We start from the raw sequence: 24,501 nt of genomic DNA, 5'->3' as shown, positions 1-24,501 counted from the left end.
CACACGCATATATATATGTATATATATTCCAATACAATTTTTAACAGATTTGAACAAAATCTGGTATATGTTTAAAGGTTACACAACTTCGGTGCGATTGCACCAAATTTCATAGTTCATAAATCACTGGTACATTGATAATAAAAAAAGTATCACGTCCAATTCATTTGTTTTGTATAAACACAGCCTTGGTTCAGCCTCATTCTCAGGTTGTCAACATAATCTCTGACACTCTGACTCAGCCCCCTCCTCTCCGTCCCCCTAATATCGAGGCAGGATATCTTCTAAATGCACATCGTCTACTTTCTTGGATGAGGATATGGTTACATAAGAGTTTAGTACAGCTCCTGGAGATTCAATCATCATGTATTCAGTAACCCAGATGCCTAACCAGAACTGCCCACTATCTCTACCTAAAGCCCCCCAGTATCTGAGGAGAAAATATGCCACAGACGCCAATGCAACGTCTCTGCCCCACTGCAGTCCTGAGGCCTTCACAGGGGCTTGGGGAGTGACATTTCTGATCGACTGGTATTTCTCCCATCCTATGGCTAACAAACTGCCACTTCCTGATCCCCCCAATCCCTGAGATCAATCCAATCCAATCCAATGCAATCCAATCCCCCCAATCCCTGTCATCTGCTGAAGCAAAAAACCTTCTCTTCACGTTGATCAAAAGTCTGAACCCTTTCAAAATCATTTATTTTTACAATGTTTTGAAAAGCATTTATTAAGAGCTTACTATGTGCTGAGCACTGTGCCAGGTGTTAGGATTAAAAGCACAAAATTAAACAATCCTTTTTCTCAAGGAGCTTATATTCTAATGGAGGAGAGACAATAAGTACATGTACAAATATGTACAGAATGAATACAAAAAGAAAAATACACATAAATATAAACAGTGGAACAGTTTGGGTGGGACAGCATTAGCAGCTAGGGAAGGAGAATCAGTAAAGGCTTCCTGTAGAGGGTGGTATTTCAGCTGCATCTTGAAGAAAGAAGACGACTTCTAGGAGAAAGAAGTAAAGAGGGAATGTATTCTAGGCATGGAGGACAGCCAGTACAAAGACATGAAGATGGGAGATCTTCACAAGTGAGGAGAGGAACAGAGAAGGTCAATTTGGCTGTACTGCAGAGTTGGGGGGCAGGTGGGGGGAGGGGGAGAGTAATGTTCAGTGAGCCTGGAATGATCACTTGGGGTCATGTCGTGAAGAATTTTAAAAGCTAAATGGGACGAGTTTATATTGTATTCTAGAGATAGAAGTCACTAGACTTGATTGAGGAGAATAATGACATGGCCAGGTATGCACTAGAAAAATCATTTTGGCAGCAATGTGGAGGATTGACTGGAATGAAGAGAGACTTGAAGCAGGGAGGCCAATTAGGAGGCTGGCACAATAATCTATGTGACAGGTGATGAGGGTCTGAACTAAGGCTGGAGCTGTTTTATGAGGTCAGATGCAAGAAATGTGAAGGTAAGATATGCCAGGATTTGACAAGTGATTACGAGGGAGAGTAAGGAGTCAAGGATAACATGAAGGTTACACATCTGGGAGACAGGAAGGGTAGTGGTACATTTGAAAGAAATAGCCAAGTTTGGAAGAGGTTATCGAGGGAAAGATTAGTCTAGTTTGGATATAATGAGTTTGAGATGTCTTAAGGACATCTAATTTGAAGTGTCCAACAGGCAACTGGAGGTGTAGAACTGAATATAAGAAGAGAGACTTGGGCTGAATACAGAGACCTGTAAATCATTTGCATTGGGAGGATCATAATCAAACTCATGGGAGCTGATGAGGTTACTAAGAGAAGGAGAAGTGTAGATGGAGAAGAGGGCCTAGGACAGAGGCTTAGGAAACACCCAAAGTTGGGGATATACCATGGATAAACCAGAAAAAAGGATATGGAGAAGGGGAGTCAGACCCATAAGAGGCAGACCAAGAGAGGAGGGGTCATAAACACCTGGAGAAGACAGACTATCCAGGAGGGGAGGCTAGTCAATGGTATCAAATGCAGCAGAGAGGTGGAGAAGGACAAGGACTCAGAAAAGGCCATCAAACTTGACAATTACGGGATCACTGTTAACTTGGAAAAGAGCAGTTTTGTTTGATGATGAGCTCAGAAGCCAGAACTACAAATGACACTGTTGTGACACTATTCTGGTTCTCCCTCTTACCTGTTTGACCTTTCTTTATTAGTCTTTACTGGGTCATCATTTACTTCTTGCCCCCCAACCACGGTTTTTCTCTAAAGCTTTTTGGGAGGCCTTCTCTCTGCTACACTCTCTCTCTTGTTGATCTTATTTCTACCAGTGCATTCAATAGTCTCTATGCTGATGCCTCAAATCTACATAAATCTCTCTAGAATTCCAGTCGCCTGTATTGCTAAGTGCCTGCGGCACATCCTTACCTGGCTATCTCCTAGGAACATGGATACCAGACCCAAGAAGTACCTTAGAGATGATCTTGTCCGACGCTCTCATTTTTTTTTTTTTTGCTTTTTGGTGAGACAGTTGGGGTTAAGTGACTTGCCCAGAGTCCCACAGCTAGTAAGTGTCAAGTGTCTAAGGCTGGATTTGACAACCCTCTCATTTTTAAAGATGAGGGAACAGAGGCCTGGAGAGCTCCAGAGACTTTCAAAACTCACACAGAAGTAAGTGGCAGAGCCAGTATTTAAATCTAGACGTTTTTGCTCCACATCTAGCACTCTCTTGTTGTTGTTATTATTACACTACACGATCTCTTCAATCAGCACCTGAATTTTAACACATCTGAAACAGAACTCATCATCTTTCTGAATAAATCCACTTCTCCTCCAAATTTAGGATCATTTGTCATAAATCCAGAGCTAGAAGATACTATAGAGATCACTTAGTCCAACTTCCTCAGTTTTACAGACAAGAAAACCAAGGCTCAGAGCAGTTAAGTGTTATCAAAAATCACATAGATAGTAAGGATCAGAGCCAAGATTCACACTTGGCTCCAGACGCTCCACATTCGGCACACTTTCCTCTGTTCTGCACGGCCTCCCTACCTGTTTCTGTTGATGCCTGGCTCACCATCCTCATCTCCCAGCTAATCATTAAACAAAACTGCTCTTTTCCAAGTTAACAGTGATCTTGTAATTGTCAAGTTTGATGGCCTTTTCTGAGTCCTCGTCCTTCTCCACTTCTCTGCCGCATTTGCATTTGATACCATTGACTAGCCTCCCCTCCTGGATAGTCTATCTTCTCCAGGTGTTTATGACCCCTCCTCTCTTGGTCTGCCTCTTACATGTCTGACTCCCCTTCTCTATCTCCTTTTTCTGATTTACCCATGGTATACCCCTCAACTTTGGGTGTTTCCCAAGTTTCTATTCTAGGCCCTTATACTACTCTCCTTTTCAAGCTTTATATGATCAAAAATTATCTACATGACAGCAGAAATCATTGCACAGGCCCTGGGTACATATTATAACATGAAATGGGAAAAACTTGTCCAAAGTCCTAAAAAATTCTATGTGTACCTGTAGTTAGAGGCAGGTGAGTAATGCTGTTCAAGCAGGTCAGAGTGAACCACGTGGATGAGAGTGTAGCTCCAGAAAACAGTAACAGAAGGATTAGCTTCAACATGCCTCTGATAAAATCTGCAAACCTGACAGGAAAAAAAAGGATTCATTAACTCAAATCACATTTTTCTCATTACTTCGGTATATGACATTCTATAAATCAACTAAAATTAGGTTAAGACCAGAATTCCCATGTATTATTTTGAAATTTAGTGTTTTGACTGCCATTTCATTGTAGAAGTATGAAATTATGTATCTTTGCTAAGAACCCTCAACCTATATGGAAGGATTTCTGGATTTGGAAATGCTATTAGAAGTGAACTTTGAAATTTTATTTCTTTACAGCCCCCAAAAGCTCAATATAGAGTTCATTTCAGTTCTCAGGTGGTATTAAACGCAGTGCTATTGTTCTTTCTTATGACTAAAGCAAAATACCTTTAAACCATAAGAGAATCATCATTCAAGAAGCTGGTACTTTATAGACACAGTTCGTTTAAATTTAAAAAAAACAAAACAAAATAAAACAAAAAAAAAAAAACGTCCTAGAGCCAAGGAACGTACCTGTCATTTTTAGGCCTAAGGAATTTGAAAGCAATTTGTTAACATTCAAAAGGAGAAACTATTCATGGCATAAGTTAGCTAAGAATATGCCAAGAATTAGGAACAAGAATATTTCAGAAGCCAAAACAAGTTTTTACCGAACAAAGCCACCATCTTTTTGCAAGATTGTTTTGAATTCCAAAACCCTTGGTTCTAAAAGCTATAAACAAATGGATAGCTCCCAGTTCTTTCAAAGCAAGTATATTGGAGATAGTGTTAAAGTTGGGATTGGAAGACCTGGTTTTGAACTGCTGTAGGCAGGCCACTTAACTCAGTTTCCTCATATATAAAACAGGAATAATAATACTTGCACTATGTAGACCTCACAGGGCTGCTGTGATGAAAGCACACTGAAAACTTTTTCAGATGGTGTGAGGCATTGTTTCATTCTCATTTATTATGTTGAGTGAACTTCAGATAGGAATGGACTCAGGGCAATTAGAACTAATATTGCTCTTTAATTATATTTAATGTTTGGTGAACTATTATACATACAGATAAAATAGTTGATTTTAAAAAAACTGAATGAAAGTATTGGGATGCAAGCTCATCTTCTGTGAATTTATAGAAACCATCTTTGGGACAAATTCAGTAGCAGATATGACAACAAGAATGACATGTACCTCATCCTGTTCCCACATAATTTTTATTTCTTTCCCTAGATCTCCATACTTTAAAATATGGGACAGTAGCAGAACAGACTAGAAAGCATAATCAAATAATATGCTATTAAAAAATATACTTAAAACATAAAAAAAACCCCACAGAAAGCTAAAGAGTGTAGGGCTCTAGCAGAATCTATTTTGCTTCAGATGAATTAAAAAAAATCTGGTATAGAAAGCAATCTCAGAAAAGATAACAGTAAAAATTGTCATGGTTAAAAGCGGTGAGCAAGGAAAATATATTATGCTTAAGGGTACCATAGATAAGGAAATGCTATCAACATTTCATATAAATACATACATATATACATATATATTATGTATGTAACAAATAGCATGGAATCTAAGTACTTGAATGAAAAGTTAACTGAATTATTGGGAAAAATAGAAAGTAAAAGTATAATTATTAGGGATATCAATGTGTCCCTTTTATAACCCAAATAAGTCTAATGAAAAGATAAATAAGATGTTAAAGACTTGAATAGAATTTTACTTAAGTCAGATATAATAGATCTCTGGCAATTATTGAATAGAAATAGAAAAGAATATTCATATTTCTCAGTTATATGCTTCATAGTTACAAAAACTGATTAAGAGCCATGGCATAAAACACCTCTTAACAAACGCAGAAAAGAAGAAATATTAAACACATTCTTTACTGACCACAACAGAATAAAATTATAATCAATAAAATACAATACCCTCCCCTAATTAACTCACTATCCTACTTATCCTACACCAAACCATTTCAATCCTCCTCAAACCTCCCATGGCTCTTCCTACCCTTACTATCTCAGCTGAAGACCCTGCTTCATACTTTATTGAAAAAAATGAAGTCTTTTGTCAAACACTTCCTCCTTTCCCTTCTTCCTCATCTAATCATCTTGATGCCTTCTGTTACTATCTCCTCTTTCACGCATCTCACACAAAGAAGTGACCCTTCTTCCTGTCAAGACAAAACCCCCTCTACATGTGCAATTATTTCCGTTTTCTCTAGCAGGCTGCTCCCTTTATCATTCCCACTCCTTCATTTATCTTCAAAGTCTCCTTATTTAGTGACAGCTTTCCCTACTGCCTAGCTGCCCATGGCTCTCCTGTTCTCAAAAAACCCACACTCCATCCATCCACCCCCACTAGTTATCATCATGCCATATCTCTCCTGCCTTTTGGGGCTCAACTTCTTTACAATGCTGTCTACCACAGGTGCTACCATGTCCTTTCCTCTCACTCTCCTCTTAACTTTCTATAGCCTGACTTCTCACCTCAACATTCAAATGAAATTGTTTTCTCCAAAGTAATCAAAAATCTTTTAATCATCAAATCTTATGGCCTTTTATCAATCCTCATCTTTCTTGACCTCCCTGGAGTCTTTGACACTGTCAGTTACCCTCTTCACCTGGATATTCTCCTATCTAGGTTTTCGTGACACTACTACTCCCTTCTGGTTCTCTTCCTACCTATCTGACCAATACTTCTCACTCTACTTTGTAAGATCTTCATCCAGGTAATACAATCTAACATGGGATGTCCCACAGGACTCTGTCGAGGGCCCTCTGCTTTTCTCCCTCTATAATATTTCACTTTGTGATCTCACCAGCTCCTACTGATTCAATTATCATCTTTATGCTGATGATTCTCAAATCTACTTATGCAGCCCTAACCTCTCTGCTGACCTGCAGTCTCTCATCTCCGACTGTCTATTGGACATCTTGAACTGTTTGTCTCACAGACTCTAAAACTCAACATGTCTAAAACTGAACTCATTATCTTTTCCCCAAAAATACCCTGTCCCTGCAAAATTTCCCTACCACTGTCCTGGGCAGCACCATTCTCCCAGTCATTGAGGCTCATAACTTAGGTGTCATCTTTGATCCCTCACTCTCTTTCATACTGCATACCCAACCAAATGTCAAGTCCTGTCATTCCTAACTTACTACATCTCTCACATACGTCCCCTTCTCTCCTCTGACACTGCCACCACCCTGGTGGAGCCTTTTATCACCCCACCTGTGGACTATTACAATAGCCTCCTGGTTGGTCTTCCTGCTACAGTCAATCCTCCATTCAGCTGTCAAAGTGATCTTCCTAAAGCACAGGTCTGACCATGTCATCCTTTACTCAATAAACTACAGTGCTGCCTTATCACTTCCAGGATTAAATATAAAATCCTGTTTGGCATTCAAAGACCTTCATAACCTGGGCCCCTTTTACTTTTCCAGTCTTTTTACACTTTATATCTCTATTGCCCCTCCCCTGCACTATCCACCCCGCCTCCCCCACATACATACTCTGTGATCCAGTGACACCGGCCTCTTCGCTGTTCCTTGAACAACAGACTCAACTCCCAACTCTGGGCATTTTCACTGACTGTCCTCCACACATACATACATAAAATGTTTTCTGTCCTCATCTTGACCAGAAGATTTCCCTCAAGTTCCAGCTAAACCCCATCTTCTATAAAAAGTCTTTCCTGACTCCCCTTAATTCTTGTTCCTTCCTCCTGCTGATTATTTCCAATTTATCTTTTATATAGTTTGTTTGTACAAAGTTGTTTGTATGCTGTCTCTCCTAATTGGACTGTGAGCTCCTTGTGAGCAGGTGACTGTCTTTTACTTTTCTTTGTATTCCCAGCAACTATTACAGTGCCTGGCACACAATAGGAACTTAATAAATATTTGCTGACTGACCAGAAGAAAGGATTCAAACTTAAATGGGGATTAAATAATTTCGAGTCAAGTCAACAAGTATTTATTAAATACCTATTATATATCAGGCACTATGCTAAGCACTGAGGATAAAAAGGCAAAAACAATTCCTGCCTTCAAGGATCTTACAATAAAATGGGAAAGAAAACTTGCAAACAAGTAAGTACAAACAAGAATTATAATGGATAAATTGGAGATGATCTCCAAGAGAAGGCACTAGCAACAAGGGGGGATTGGAAAAGTTGTCTTGTAGAAGGTAGAATTTCAGTTGAGACTTGAAGGCGGCCCAGCGAAGCTAGGAAGTAGACATGGTGAAGGAGACAATTCCAGCTATGAGGACAGCCAGTGAAAATATACCAAGTTAGGGGAAAAAGTGTTGTGTTTAAGGAACAGCAAGAAGGCCAGTGTCACTGGATTGAAGAGTGTACGGAGGGAGATAAGGCATAAGAAAAGTGGAAAAGTACAAGACAGCTAGGTTAAGAAGGAATTTAAAAGCCAAACAGAGGATTTTAAATTTAATCTGGTATGGAATACGGAACCACCAGAGCCTACTGAATGGGAGGGGTGTGTGTGACGGTCAGATCTGTGCTTTAGGAAGACCACTATGATAGCAAGTGGAGAATGGATTGAAGTAGGGAAAGACTTGAGGCAGGGTGACCAGCAGCACCCAGGTGGTAAGGGAGGACTGACAAGGTTCAGCAACAGATTTGATAAGGGGGTGGTGATGGTATGAGAAAGAAGTCAAAAGTGACACCAAAGTTAATAACCTGGATGATTAAGAAGCTGGTGGTACCCTCAACAGTAATGAGCAAGGTGGGAAGAGTGTTTGGGACAAAAGATAATGAGTTCAGTTTTGGAAATGCTGAGTTTAAGATGTTTATGGTACATCCAGGTCAAGATATCCAATAGGCAGTTGGATATTTCAGGCTGTAGGTCTAGAGAGAGGTTAAGACTGTATCAACAGACCTGAGAATCACTGGCATAAAGATAATAATTGAATCTGGGAGCTGATGTGATCATCAATCACCAAGAGAGAAGGAGAAAGAAGAGGATCCAGGACAAAGCCTTGGAGGACACCTGTGGTTAGTGGGAGGGACTTGAATGAATATCAAGCAAAGGAGACTAAGAATGAGTGACCAGACAGGTAGAAGTAGAACTCACAGAAAAAAGAATACCCAGAAGTGGATGATCAAGTCTCAAAGGCTAGAGAGAAAGAAAGAAAGACGAGGACTAAGGAAAGGCCATTTGATTTAGCAATTAAGAAATCAGGGTGTTTTTGGGGAGAGAACAATTTCAGTTGAAAGAGGCTAGAAGACAGAAGGCAGAGAATTATTAAAGTGAGAGGAAAGAAAATGGAGGTAACAGATGTGGACGGCCTTTTCAAATTTAGTCAAGAAAAGGGATGATAGTTAGCAAGGAGGGACAGATCAAGTGAGGATTTTTAAGGATGGAGAAGATGTGGTTGTATTTGTAGGCAGCAGGGAAGTAGCTGGGGAGAGATGAAGATTAGTGAGACAACACAGGTATGAAAGAGGGGGCTGTCTGCTGGAAAAATGGGATTGCATGGGATCACATGTGGATGTAGATGGGTTTGCCTTGGCAAAGAGAAGGGTCACATCTTCAAGTGAGACAAAGATGAAGAAGAGAGTTGGAGGGGCAGCTAAGTGGCGCAGTGAATAGAGCTCTGGCCTTAGAGTCAGGAGGACCTGAGTTCAAATCCAGCCTCAGTCACTTAACACTTACTAGCTGTGTGACCCTGGGCAAGTCACTTAACCTAATCGCCTCACTGGAAAAAAAAAAAAAAAGAGAGAGTGAGAGAGACAGAGAGAGTTGGAGAAGGAATCTGAGTTCATGTGAGTTATGTGACAGAATTTAATCCTAAATGGATCAAAGAACAAATCAAAGAAACAATAGAAAATATCAAATCTAAAGATAAGAGAACATGCAGCCAAAGTAGTCCTTAGATAAAAGTTAATAATTCTAAACATTTTCAACAACAGAGAAAGAATAGATCAGCCAACTGGAGATATAACTAAAAAACTGGGACAATAACAATGGCTATATTGTTTTGCAGAGTACTTAACATATACATTCTCATTTGATTCTCACAACAACCCAAAGAAGTAGATGTTTATATTATACCCACTTTATAGATGAGAAAATTGAGGATAAGAGAGGGTGACTTGCCCAGGGTCACACAACAAATAACTTGCCTGTGATTTATGGTGGAAATAATCTGCTTCTGAATCACTATTATAAACTGATTTCTATAAACAAAATCTACCTAACTCAATCACTTCTTTGATTCTGCTTTATTGACAAATTGTTGGTTGAGTTCATGTGGATTTTACCCACGGAGCGCCTTTTGATTCCACTCTTGGTTTTAGCTTTTTTATAGGCTCTTATCCAGAGATAAATCACTTCTGGTCACAGCTGACAAAGTCAATGGTATATGGAGCTAACCACCTTTATCATAAAGTATTTGTTTGTCCTAAAAGTACTTATGCAAATTTTTAACCTGTTGAGTCACATCAAATGATCAATACAATGTTTTGACACAACTTCCTCTTTGATTTGACAGACATACTCAGTTCTTTTGAGTGATCATAATAGGTTTAAGGCTAGGCAGAATTTGAACATGCTTAAATCGACCTCTTGGAAAACAGGACCTTCTGTAACAATTGTTCTTGATGTTATTCTGTTGATGGTGTGTTTTAAATCATTTAATGTCCACGAGAACATCAGCTATTCTAACATTCTCTGTGTGGAACTACTTTATTCATTTGCAGTATGCGCCTAAGCCATGAGTGTGGAACTGAGTCAAGGGCTCTGTCATAATCAATGAAGCTGGTGTAAACGTTATGACATTTTTGGATAGCTTATTCACTAACCACTGAATTGATAATGAATTGCTCTTGCTCCCCTGGGAACTTCTGGTATACCTCTTTTGCTCTTCAGTCAGTATGTTTTCTTCTAAGTGTTTATAATTTTTTTCAGCAATAGTGAATGTGAATGCTTCTTATAAAATACATAGACACCTAACTGGTCTATATTAGGAAGGCTCACTGGCATCCTCCTCTTTTGGTGAGGATTCCTTATGTTAAGAAAGCTGGGATCAGGTATTCATCAGAAAGGAAGCTGGTAAAGTGTTTGATAGTAATTCCTGCACACTAAGTAATATCTGAGTCAATAATTACGGATTTTCTACAGATTCCTCACTTCTTAATTCTACAGAAAGCTAATGTTTCAGTCACCTTCCTTGACATAACCATTCGGTAGTTCATTATGTCAAAGATACATAAGCTTTTTGTTTTGAGTTTAATCCAACTTATGTCTGCTTTGTATTGGTCTTCTTTGGACAACAGAGAGGACCAGAAATGTTTCACATCTTTCTCTTTCTCCTCTTAATTTCTTTATTTCTTAAGCCTCTGTTACATAGTTTTTGCTTGATGTTGAATTGTTTATTTGGAATTTTTTTGCACTACTTTGATTCCTTGTATGGTTATAACATTTGGTTGTTACTATTTTAACAAACCAACCAACATATTTTGTTAATTAGGTTACAACACCATTATGTAAATGATAATACCTGGGTTATAGGTGCTTGATCTGACCAACTAGGCTTCCCACAGAAAGAGTTAACTGAAAGGTAAGATTGGCAATGTTTTTCTACTCAATTATGGCATTTGAAAAGGCATAACTCCATTGACAGGTATAAGCACATAGCCATTATTACTAATTACCATATTTTAAAAGATGATTTACCATTAGATCAAGAAATAAAGAAATACAATGAAAACATAAGCAAAAGTATTTTTTCACTAGTATTTATTTATTATCAATCACTATTTATTCCAATCCTGGTTTTCTGCCAAGACTTGAAGAGAATACCTCTTTCAGTTCATCCTGAATTTTTATAGTTTGAATCAAAAGCCTTTGCTGAACATGTGTATAGCCATTCCCCTCAGAGAAAATGGGTGTCAAAAGCCATTGTTTTGGTTCATCTCTCTGGTAAGAGAGCCCTAACTACCTGCTTCCATTCAATAATAGGCAGTATTTGTTTGCTTTAACTACACATTACAAGTTTGTGCCTCGAGTGACTTTGAGTCTCCTAATGTTTCCTCGCTGCTACTAGTTTTCCTGTTTCTTCATCCATGAATGGAAGCAGAAAGAGAAAGGAAAAAGCCATATAGAACATCTGTGAACTACAAGACTACTTTTTTTTTTTTTTTCAGTAAGAAGGATTCCTTCTTGCAATCACTGTTTGGTTTAACAATGTTTCAGACATCTACTTTGGGGCAGAAATTCTAATTTTGAGTGTGTGGGTGAGTGATACATTGAAACAGAAATTTATCAGTAAAAAGGAAGGGATCTGTTTCCTTTCTGAACTTTAGCTCTTATTTCCTTGAAGCCAGAAGCTGCTACTCAAAATCTGCATGAATTAAGATGGTAAGATCCTGGATTTACAGCTGCAAGAGACTTCAGAGGTCATATGATTCAACTCTTTCATTTTACAGATGAAGAAACTGAGACCAAGAGAGGAAAAGTGACTTGTTCAAAGTCACAAAGGCAACGAATGGTGAAAATGGGACTCAAATCAAGGTCGTTTGTACATAAATCACTTGGTCTTTCTGGCATTTGGCACCTATCATGTGCCTGGGATTTGACATACAAATAAACGTTTCTGATAAAGCTTGAAGTTACAAAAATAGCAGTTGTACCAGAACATTAATTTAAAAAAATTAAGCTGAGCTTGACTTAATAAAAGAGAGATACATAAAAATAAAAATAAATAAGTAAAAGAGGTATACAGTGATTGCATAAGAATAAAAATGAAAAGTTTTAAAGAAAAGGCAGTTATAAAGCTAAGAAATGGGGGCATATGACAGGAAAGCAGGAACAATTCCTACATTTTGAAAAGGAACTGAATGATTCACAAGACAGAGTCAAGTAAAATTCATATATCCTTCTTTCCATGAAAATGCTGATGCCCAGTAAATTATCTCCCTTGACCTGACAAACTAGGTGAAAACTAAAATGTCCTTTCATACTTCTTAAGCAAAACGCTTTCTGGTCAGAATTCCCCTCAGAAAGGAAAAGGCTACCTCCTACTCAGCCTCCAGCACTTATTGTGAAGGTGGGAGATAAAGTGATATTGGAATAAAATTTTGTTAAAATTCAATAGTGTACCTAAATTAGGGAATTTTTAGGCTGTTCCACATCTTTGAGATTTATAAATTTCATGAGCCCAGAAGCTAAAAATGTGGATCTTCAGGAAGGAGAAGTTAAAATATTTGCAGCATAAGGAACTAAACATTTACTTATAAAAGTTGACTTAAAACAGGGAGAAACAAACTTGTAATTAGGGCAATTGTTGGTGACCAGGGTTGGACTTATTAAGCTGAATAAATGACAACATTCATAGTGTGATTTCAAAAGGATTGGGAAGGTCCTTGTCCCTACCAAGTGCCTTTTCCATTTGACTGGCTTATAAACTGCACACTAAGAATTCCATTCTAACACCCTAAGATTACAGATCTTAAATTACAGAGCATAGCAAGAAGGCTCCTGAGAGGCCATCTAATTCTGTAGATGAGGAAGCTGAGGCCAACAGAAACTAAATAACTTGCCCAAGATCAGACGGCTAGTTAAGAATGAATGGTCCCTTTGGCTCAAGCTGACCAGGGGCATATCTCCTTGATAAAATGCAAATATCTTTAGGATACGTGATATATTAATCCTCTTCTTTCAGTGTTCTAGATCCTGGTCAGGCCTGGTTCTCTATCGCAGGATATCCAAGAAACCTTAGTGGAGGAAGAAGAAACTGATGCCATCTCCAACCAGCCCATCTCTAGAGAAGTGCAAGGAGGCACAGGTTCTCCAACAAATGAAACACTAAGTTAATCTAGACTACACGGTCCAATGTGGTCAGTCAATCAATAAGCTTTTATTAAGTGACCATCATAAGCCAGGCGTTGTACTAATCGCTTCAGATACAAAGAAAGGCAACAGTCAGTCCCTATTCTTAAGGAGCTCACAGTCTAATGGACAAGTATGGCTATGGACTCTCTGGACAGTGAGTCTGAAGATGAGGAGGCACAGTACTCATATAAGGACCCTCCAAAGAACTCTTATCAGGGGCCGGGAAGATTTAGGGACCCTTTTCACCTACCTGGATAAAAGCCAACAGAACCACAGAAATAATACAATAATTGTAGTGGCACTCTTATGGTGAAGTCCAGTGCCTCGGCTTTTACCTGAGTCCTCTCTGACCTCTTGGTCTTTGGCGTTGTTTGCTGGTGTATTCTATCTTGACTACCTTGAATCTTGCTATTTTCACAAGTCTCAATATATGCCCTGTCTGCTTCTGTTACTGCTCTGAATCCTGCAAAACCACTGAATTCACAACTTTACCAGCCATTTACAAATTTATACCTTGTTGGAGATGCTTTGACATGACCTGGCAGCAAGGAGACCTTGTAAGAAAGAAACACAGAACAGGTACCTGGGAGAGGAGGGATACGAAGAGAGAGGAAAGGGGGCACAGAAAGGGAGAAGAAAAGGAACCAAAGAAAAACTTTACCTATTTGACAAGTTTCCCCAAATGCTAGCTCTGCGAATTCCACAAAATAGAGCTTTTAGAAATAAGAGTGAAATGTGACATGCCTAGGAATAATTAATTCATCTCTACCTCCCCTGGGCAGTTAGGTGGTGCAACAGATAGAGTGCAGGGCCTGGAGTCAGGAAGACTCATCGTCCTAGCTGTGTGACCCTGGGCAAGTCACTTAACCCCATTTGCCTCAGTTTCCTCATAAGTAAAATGATCTGAAGAAGGCAATGGCAAACCACTCCAGTATCTTTGCCAAGAAAACACCAAATGGGGTCACAAAAATTTGGACACAACTGAAAAAACGATCCCCTTCCCCCTGCCTCATTGAAAGCAGAAGGGAAAAAGAGTTTCAAGTAGGTCCAGGCTTTCAAAATTTAAATAAAAATACTTTTAATAACAAATCGTGGCAAAGTTTACCTGTTTTCCATACAGACAAGTATAGTTTTAAATTAGATATTTGCCCCTAAGGGACTTGCAATTGATGGTGCTTTTCCCAAGCTACAGCCAGATTCTTAATCAATACCACTCTATACACATAAGGTACTTTTATATAAATGTCACTAGTCCATTTCCCTTGCCTCCACCCCACTGGTCCATTATTGAGGAGCTTTTGGTTTTTCTGGGGCCTCTTGAGAAGAAAGAGCAGTAAAGAACCAGAGGCAGATTTTTCTCTCGCTTTATCTGAATGTGATTTTACATTTGTTTTGTTTTGAGGTTAATCATATCATGGATTCATTCAATTAGAATTTATCAATCAACTACTATGTGCAAGGAACTGTACTGGACAATGGGGAGATAAAATGAAAAATGGTACTCATGGAATATGGAAAAGGTAAAGTTTAAGAAAGTCAGTTTTCTCAAGACTGCTCAGAGCAGCTTCAATTTTAGTCCCATTCCAATGACTCATCATTAAGAGGTAACTACAGGTTTTCAAAAGCCAGGCCAAAGTAATAAAGGCTCTGGTGGATTGTGTCGAGCTAGAAAAGCTTCCAAGTATGTGCTTGGCAGTGGACTGTTCCTGGAGTCTCATCTCTAGGTGAGGAATCTTTTTGGTTAGAGAAACCCAGAAAATTATCTGCTGAGGTGTGAAAACACTGCAAGAGTTAAATGTGGAAGTCAAATCACATTGATGAAATCACAATTTTTTTTTTTTTTTTTGGTGAGGCAATTGGGGTTAAGTGACTTGCCCAGGGTCACACAGCTAGTAAGTGTCATGTATCTGAGGCCAGATTTGAACTCAGGTCCTCCTGAGGTTGGAGCTTATCCACTGCGCTACTTAGCTGCCCCAATCACAAAACTTTTGAAGTATTAAAGTGAGCCTAGAGGTGAGGGCAGTCTGGTTTTTAGACAAATGGTCTGTTATTCACATAGACTTTTGACAGAAACATCACTTAACAACACACAATTCCCTCAGTTCTAATTCTATATTCATTAATCAAACTCTGGATCTATAACTAGGTCCCCTGGGAGGATCCATTCTCCAGAGAAGGGAAATATCCTATAGAGCTAATCTGTATATTCTCCAAGTATATTCTCCACTGTAAATTAATAAACTTTTTAGGACAAATCAGCCTCAAATGAACTTGAATGAGTCAAATTTTTCAGGACCTGGTTATCTCTGGAAATAAGCTGACCACAAAGGTCTCTGACTTATCAAAAGAGACCAGTCTCAGAACCCAAGATCCTGTTCAGTTAAAGCAACCAATCAGCCCCAAACTAAACAGCCTGTTGACCTATCAATATTACCACAATTACAATTACAGATATGTGGCCTCTTCTAAAAAGAGGTCCCACAGCATACACTCAAAGGACCACAGTAAATACAGAGCAGGGCTTTAATGTGGCAAATGTTAAGTCTAAGGGATGCTAATATCTTTGTAATTGATGTCACATTGAAGTCAGACTGCAGAAGGTCACAATATTTTTCTGCATTCATAACCTTTCTTTTGAGATAATTAAAAAACCCTAATGGCTGCTTCCAAATTTGTCCCTCCTGTTCTAGCAACATATAGTTAAAACTAAGCAGTTACAGGGGAAAATGGAATGGAACGTATTTATTATATGTCACTTTTGATGGATGATTGCTCCTTCTTTGGCCTATTCAGTACTTATCTCTGTATGGCTGAATCAATGATGACTGAATGAAACCAGATAGAAGTTGTAATTAGAAAAATTAGGTATGATTCTTGTCAAGAGTGACAGACTGATGTATTTCAACGTCAGTAAGTGCCTTCCCTGACAGTAGCTATCTCCCTTTTGGGGGCTTTTATTTTTAGTTCAACCAGCTGCTAATAGGCAAAACCTTAGATGTGGGATTTTAGAAATTCCAGTGTCAGTTTATTTTTTCCTTCCCCCAGTACCAGTAGTGGGTTTAAGTCTAGATACAATATTATACAATGTCAAATATCCTTAAGTCTTTGGATGCTTCGTGACTTACAAACTTGATTCAACACTATTCTTTCTTCCCCCAAAAGATATAATTAGGTCCTCCCACATCTGGTAAAGCAGAATGGCTACTCTGATGGGAATTTAGTTTGAATGTGTTAAGTGATCTGGAGACTGACATTTCCATTGCTTTTTTTTTCTCCCCTGGATAAAGTAAACTGTTCTCCCCTCTTATAAAAATGATAGCTGGCATTTATATGCTTTCAGTCATGAAGTGCTTTACTTATATTATCTCATTAGAGTCTTACAACAACCCTGAGTGGTAGGTGCTATAGGTATCATCCCAGTATTATAACAGATGAGGAAAACCGACATTTGAAGAAAATAAGTGACTTGTCCATGGTCACACAGTAACCAGGTCTCTCCTGATTCCCAAGTTTAGCATTCCCATCCTAAAAATGTCTTGACACTATGGGTGAAGATCATAATAGTACTAGAAAAAAAAATAACCTTACTAAGCTTGGCCTCAAAGAAGAGATATGAGAATTCCACCCCCTCCCTTCTCTGATGAGGTAGGGCACTCTAGGTGTTCAACTGTGCATATGCCACACTTGGTTTTGCTGAACTGCTTTTTTCTTTCTCCTTTAATTTTTTTGGTACAAGGGATGGCTCTCTGGGAGGAGGAAAATATTGGGAAATGTTTATGATTTACAAAATTTAGACATTTTAAAAAACACTAGAAGAAAAGAGATGATGAATATTTTTTTAAATAAGAAAAATTATAGATACTAAAAGGATCTCACAACCCTCATGTGTTTTCCTGTGTAACAAGGGAAAAAACAGTTAAGCAAATTCTGAGACAGCAACTAAGTCTGAAAATGTGTACAACATGCCACACCCATAGTCTCCCACCTCTGCAGTGAAAGGAGGAAGATGTGTTAAAGTTATCTTAAAAGACACCTGGCCTAGCCTGGAGAGCCTTCCTTGTCTCTAATAGGAATAAATCTACTTCAAAATTATTGTCAGAATATAGGTACCATAGCATCATAGATGACTAGAGTTGGAAAGGATCTGAAAAGATAATCTATTTCAGCATTGCCTAAAGGGTGGGGAACCTGCGGCCTTGAGGCCACATGTGGCCCTCTGGTTCCTCAAGTGCAGCCTTCTGAATCCAAACTTCACGGAACAAATCCCCTTAACAAAAGGATTTGTTCTGTAAAACTTGGACTTAGTCAAAAAGCCACACCCAAGGACCCAGAAGGCCACATGTGGCCTCGAGGCTGCAGGTTCCCCCACTGCTGGAATTATCTACACGCCCCTGTGGTTTGGCAAAGCCTAAAGGTCCCAAGAAGAGGAAAAATAAACCCTCATAAAGGCAGAGAAGCACACCCAGCAAACTTATTGCTTCAGTGTCTTGTCACTCTTTACCTGCCAAGTGGTGTTGTATCTGCAGGGCTGGGGGCACTTGGTAATGTAAAAAATGATGCTCTGGAGCCTGCTACCTTCTTGCACCTTTGATGCCTACTTGGCAAGACTGCTGCTGGGCACAAAGGCCAGGTTGTGGGTGAGGGGCTGAGCTGAGCTGAGCCACACCACCTGAGGCAGGCTGAGACCTCTAGCACCTAGGACACCAATAACAGTACCAGGACCATCATCAACTCATGCCTGAGTCTCTGTGCTGGCCCTGGAATCAGGAGGAACTTCTGGCATCTCCTCCCCTGGAGGAGCTGTTTGGAGCCTCCAGCCCTGGGGGTCATAATCGGGCGCCCTGGGGCCATAATCGGGCGCCCTGGGGCTACCAACCAACTAGAGAGCTCTGTTTCTTCTGCCCTACACTCCACTCACTGTGTTCGGGGCACCTCTCGCTTCTCCTCTGCTGCTGCACACCCGACTTTGGCTGCTCCAAAAGTCCCTGTCACCGCCTGTAAGCTCCTTCTCTCTGCCCTGTCTCCTACTCTTTACTTACTTGTTACACATTCCTTTTTGCTATGTTATCCTTTATGTTAGGTCTCTCCAGAATATGCCCCACCATATATCCCAGCTTTTCCAGAACAGTCCCAATTGCAAATACTCTCTTTCACTCACAGAATAGCCAGATTTTTTTTTTTTTTTTTGCCAAATCAATATTTGGTTTGGGAAATAATAGTAACCCATGGGCCCCTTTAACAGCAAGGCTCTGAGGGTAAAGAATCATCTTAACCTTTCATCTCTGTTTTCAACTGCTATCAGTCTTCTTCTGCAGTGAACCCTAAAAGGAATAGTAATGCACTCCCTCCCACTTCCCATTAAATTTTATCCTGCCTCCCTGTTCCCTTATATCAAAGACCCAGCCTGTCTGTCCTCCACAAAGCTTTTCCTCAATACTCCAGCACATAATGATCAATTCCCTTCTTGAGACTCCTATTGTACTCATAGTACACAGTTTGGCACTTAATTATTCTCTAAATGTTTTGCATATCTTTATCTTCTCTCCCAACTATTAAAAATTTTAAGCTGTTTTGAGAGACTATGTCTTACTTATTTTTTATTTCCTACAAATATCTACATAATGAGTGGCACATAGTAAATTCTCAATGAGTTATTGAGATTTAGTGAATAAAATGAAAACAGACACTCCCTAAAAGAGGACAGACTCTTTCTTCCCTGAAAAAGAGGGGAAAAGAAGCCATCAAAAATGTCTGCTCCTAAACTTTAAGAAAGACTCAAAACCATTTGTTAAACAATGTTTGCCCACTTAAAACAGCAATTTAAAGTGTAGTTATTTCTTTTCTTAGAAGAAGTTTTAGGAAGGTTGATCCATACCTTTTTGTCCCTTCTTCTACTACTCTTTTGTAAATGGCTAGAAATAGAGAGAAAAGGGCAACTCGGTGGCACAGTGGATAGAGCCCTGGCCCTGGAGTCAGGAGGACCTGACTTCAAATCCTGCCTCAGACACATAACACTTACTAGTGGTGCACAATTCTGGGCAAGTCACTTAACTCCAATTGCCACACACACACACACACATACACACACACACACAAATAGAAAATACTGGTAGCTCTAGAGCAGGAAGGATCAGTCCTTTCATTCTACTAATTAGGAAGTTATGTGACTGATCCAAAGTCATATAGCCAGTGCCAGAGGCAAGATTTGAACCTTAGTTTCAGAGCCACTGTGCCTTATATCTATTGAAAAGTTTTATGTACCCTATTTTAAATTTAATATTTGATTTAGTTTAAAAGGTAGTACAACATACAATTCTTGCTTTAAAAAAATAACACTGATTAATTTTTTAAAATCATAGAAATCAAAAATTTGAAAGGGACTGTAGAAGAGATTTCAACACACTACATCCTTGACAGAAGGGCAGCCAACACCTACTCTGACACGATGACAAGGAACTCATCACTTTACAAATCTGCCTGTTTTATTGTTGGGAATTTCTTTCCATATACAGTAATCAAGATCTGTCTTCCTCTAACTTCTACCCAACTTCCATGTTCCTTTCTTTTGAAGTAACCCAGAATTAGTCTACTCACTCTTGCATGCATCAGCCCTTTATTTAAAGACAGCTACAAAAACTCCATTGAGTCTTTTGGTTTTTCAGGCTAAATGTCCCTTGTTCCTTCGAGTGCTCCTCACAAGAGCTCCCACAGCCCTCATCTTCTGGAATACCCTTCTCCAGATGCATTCAAGTTCTCTAATGTCCTTTTTAAAGAGAAAGTGTCCAGAACTGAACACAGTACTGCAGTTGCAGACTGGCTAGTACAGAGTGAACCAGGACTAGTACCTCCTTTGATCCTCACATAATGCAGGTAAAAATATAGTTCTTTTAGCAGGAACATCCCTGTAGTGGCTCATATTGAACCTATAGTCAGTCAAAAGCCTCACTATTAACTGCTGTCATCTCTTCCATCTTAGAAACTGATTTTTGAACCTGAATCAGTTGGTCAGTCAGCCAACAAGCATTAACTAAGCACTTACTATGTGCCAGTCATTGTATTAATTGATGGGGATACAAAGAAAGACAAAACACTGCCCCTGCACTCAAAGAACTCACATTCTAATGGGGAAAACAACATGTAAATACTGTACATATGAGATAGCCATGTTAAATTTTACCTTTCGATTATGAATTTCTAGCTTATTTTGAAACTTGATTCTGTTACATAACATATTAATTATTCCTCCCAACTTGGTGTTCAGTTTGCAATTTTTGTTACTCAGTGGTCCCTGATTAGAAAAAAAAAGTTCATTGCACTCTTCTTCAAACACTGTTACTCAAATTTAGCATCAAGGATCTTTTGGGGGATCTTGGTAAGTAAAATCAACTTGAGTGAAATCTACAGGGGACCTCCTCTATACCACTTTCTGCGATATAAAAGTGAACATTGTTTCATCATGGCTACAAATTCTGTATTTCAGCCTATATTCAGAATGCTGCATAATTACCTACAGATGCACCTCTTTATATAAGGCCAGATGAACCCATCTGGAAAACCACTTCACACCTATTCAAAATGAGGTATGGTGCATTAAGTTCCCAACCTGCGAGCCGTGGAGTCCTCAAATCTATATATATACACCAAGCATTGTTATTCTAAAATCTTCACTTAGCTCCCATAAAGAGGAATCTGTGAGCTCTTTTTTTGATGCTCAAAAAGGTTGGGAACCACTGGTGTCGTGGAAAGAACACCAAGCTTAAGAGTGACGAATGACACTTGCGTTAGAGCCCCGTCTCTGCCACTAACTAGCAATGACAACTAGCAAGTCTCTCTGTGTCTTTGGGCCCAATGTCCTCATCTATGAATGAGGAGAGGGGATTATATAGGCTGTTTCCAAGTCTCAGTACGGTTTTGAGCTTTAACAGTTTTCTTATGATATGATAAAGTTAAAAGTTCATGGACCTTTGATCCTTTTTATTCATGTCATAAAATAGTAACAGGGTGGCCTTCTCTGAAGCCATCCAGGGCTGGCTAAGCACTATTCATCTCTGACCTCTGGGTAGGCACTGTATATGGACTCTTCTAGTTTCCACCTGTGATTCTCTGGGCCCATGCCCAGCTAGAAGCAGCTCCACTGGGTGGTTTTTTCCTGCCTTTGGTTCCATGTGACAGCCATTCTCTACTTGTGCTACCTTGAGATGTTACCCCCTGATCTCCTACAAACCACACATGCCAAAATCTGTAAAGGCTGTCTAGGAAAGTGACTCTCTGAAGGTCTTAGGGTTGCTCCTGATTGTACTTCGTCCTTTCAAAGCAAGTCTCGTTTTGATATTTCAGTGGAAAAGAAGACCTTATCATTGGATGATTAGTGTTTTACTCTTAGCTATGATATTCTAACTCTCACACTGTTAGTTGGCTGTGTACCACTGAAACCACCTGTGTTCTTGGTTTACAATCATATCAATAAAAGATGCTTCCTTCACACAAAGTTCTGTTTCTGAACTAATTCTGCACTCCCCCTAACCCCCATTCTAAAACGCAACCCTCTTCCCTGTCTTATCCCATGGGTGGCTTATCAATTATTCATCATCCTATGGAAAGCATTCAGTTCTAGCCTATGGGAAAAAAAAAGAATTACAAAGGACACCGAAGGAGCTGTAAAATAAAAATTAAAACTGTAATGCTGCATTAGGTAGTAAACAATTAGGAAAATATATGTGTATCTGTATCCTCCTTGATGCAAAGAAGTGGAAATCAATGACAAATCTAAATACATTCAAGGTCTACTTTAAGAAGGCAAGAATTTTAAAATGAAGCACAATTTAATTCTCACCTTGCAATAGCTATTCCAACAATGCAGCCTCCAACTATAGACCAAAATCCAATCCAGCCAGCATCTACCTGATGAAAAAAAAAGGGACAATATTTAGCATTAGGTTATTTATTACACTACTATTTAGAATAAAATGGAAAAAAGACCCCCAATGAACAACAACTTGGTAGGTAATTGGCAAATAAGAATTATAAAAATCTAAAAGGAAAGATTTAATGAAATATCTGAATATAGGAAGGATCTGTAACTTATCACTCAGAAAGTGTAGGGAGTTGTTTGATGTACACAAAGGTTAAGTGACTTGCCCAGGGCCATAGCTAGTAAGTGTCAGAGGCAGGGCTTGAACACACATTTTCCTAGCTATAGCCACTATACCATGCTAACTCTAATGAAATTGATAAAACAAGGAACTCATGTTCAAAGCAACATTTTATCTGAATATTTAAAATAAACAAATCAAAATAAATAGTTTGGTTACTATGAACCAAATTTTGCTGCCCCTCAAGGAGTTTATAAGCTGACTAGATAAGGAGAACTAAAATACAAGCTGATCAGATAACAACCAAGTATTAAACTGTACAATACTGACTATAAATGTATTGTAAATATAAATGTATAAATGCATATATGTGTCTGGGAACACTTCATGGTAGATGTGGGGCTTACGGTAGACTTTCAAATGTGAGATACAAGTCCAAGTCTCCCTAGTCTGAAAAAATGTTCTCTTAATCAATATTGCTTTTCCTTCTAGAAACTCTCCCATTTCCCTTCTCCCTTTCATAGTTAAACTTTTCCAACACCCACTGACCTTCATTTCCTTACCAAGAACTTCCTTTGTCCCTTGCTATAAATATAGCTTCTGACCCAAGTCTCTATTTAAACAACTCTATCAGAGATTACCAGTGGCTCTGCTTAATCATTCAATTCAGTGTGTCTTTTCCCATTTCCCCTTGCATTTTCTCTGCAGTATTTCCCACAATTAATGATTTTTTTTTTCCTTTTACATTCTCTTTTTCACTGGCTCCTATAACCCTCTACTATCCTGGTTCTCTTCCTACATCTCTCACATATCATTGACTGTCTTCTTGTTTGTATGTTTGTTTTGTGAGGCAACTGGGGTTAAGTGACTTGCCCAGAGTCACACAGCTAGTCAGTGTTATGTGTCTGATGCTGGATTTGAACTCAGGTCCTCCTGACTCCAGGGCTAGTGCTTCATCCACTGCACCACTCAGCTGGCCCCCTTGACTGTCTTCTTTAAGAGTTGTACTTGCTTCTTCCTCTTGCTTCCCAAATGTTAGTGTTTTCATTTTTCCTTACTTCTGCCACTGTGGTGGTGGGGATTACTGGGATGTGTTTTCAGCATTTAAAAAACACAAAAACAAAAACTATCACTAAACCTTTAAATAAAAAACTATATAAAAACAAAATATCCAGTGGATTAAAAAGCCAAGACCAGCAAAACAAAATGTAGGCACTGTACAAGATCAGTCTGCCTTTGCCTTTCACCACTTTCTTTTCTCCTTCAGAGATTGAGGGCAGTTTGGGAAAGTGGAAAAAGCAATGGATTTGGAGTCAAGATGATCTGGATTCACATTCTGTTTTTGTTACCTACCATCTATCTATGCAACTCTAAGCAAGTCACTTTACCTCTACAGGCCTCAGTTTCCTCATTTGTCCAATGTATGCAAGGTTTGGATTAGATGGCCCCTAAAGACCCTTCCAGTTCTGAATATATCTATCTATGATCCTATGGCATCCAATTCCATAGCTGAACTATCACCTCTATGTGGATGTCCTCAAACCTCTGTTTCTGCTGTCACCTTTATAACCTCATAATTCCAACAGCCTACAGGACATTTCTATCAGACTTCCATGTTTTCACTCAAAACACAGAAAAATATAACAATGAAAAAAAGTACCAGACGTTCATTAATGCACTATTAGTGGAGTTGTGAATTGGTACAGCCATTCTGGAAAGCAATTTGCAAATAGGTTCCCAAAGTCAGTAAACCCTGCAAACCCTGCGGTCCCAGAAATACTATTATTAAGACTATACCTCAAAGACATCAAAGAAAGAGAAAAAAGACTCAAATGTACAGAGGTATTTGTAGTAGCTCTTCTTTCATTTATCAGCAAAGAACTGGAAACTAATGGGGTACCTATTAATTATGGAATGGCTGAACAAATTATGGTGTACGAATATAATGCAATACTACTGTGCTGTAAGAAAGTA

The 24,501-nt window shown here is 39.0% G+C and overlaps 1 protein-coding gene across 1 annotated transcript in view; it reads right to left on the bottom strand.

The window, feature by feature from the left end:
* The window catches only part of SLC49A4 (solute carrier family 49 member 4), a 121,704-nt gene that overhangs the window by 30,110 nt on the left and 67,093 nt on the right, over positions 1-24,501 (bottom strand). The window contains exons 6-7 of the mRNA XM_027845220.1: positions 22,269-22,336; positions 3,505-3,632 (exon numbers count right to left, since the gene is read on the bottom strand). Of these exons, the coding sequence (XP_027701021.1) occupies positions 3,505-3,632; positions 22,269-22,336 (196 nt within the window). The remainder of the gene's footprint in view (positions 1-3,504; positions 3,633-22,268; positions 22,337-24,501) is intronic.

Source organism: Vombatus ursinus, unplaced genomic scaffold (genome assembly GCF_900497805.2).
Source record: "Vombatus ursinus unplaced genomic scaffold, bare-nosed wombat genome assembly UNPS02014959.1, whole genome shotgun sequence".
Lineage (NCBI taxonomy): Eukaryota > Metazoa > Chordata > Mammalia > Diprotodontia > Vombatidae > Vombatus > Vombatus ursinus.
This window is presented reverse-complemented; position numbering and strand designations above follow the sequence as displayed.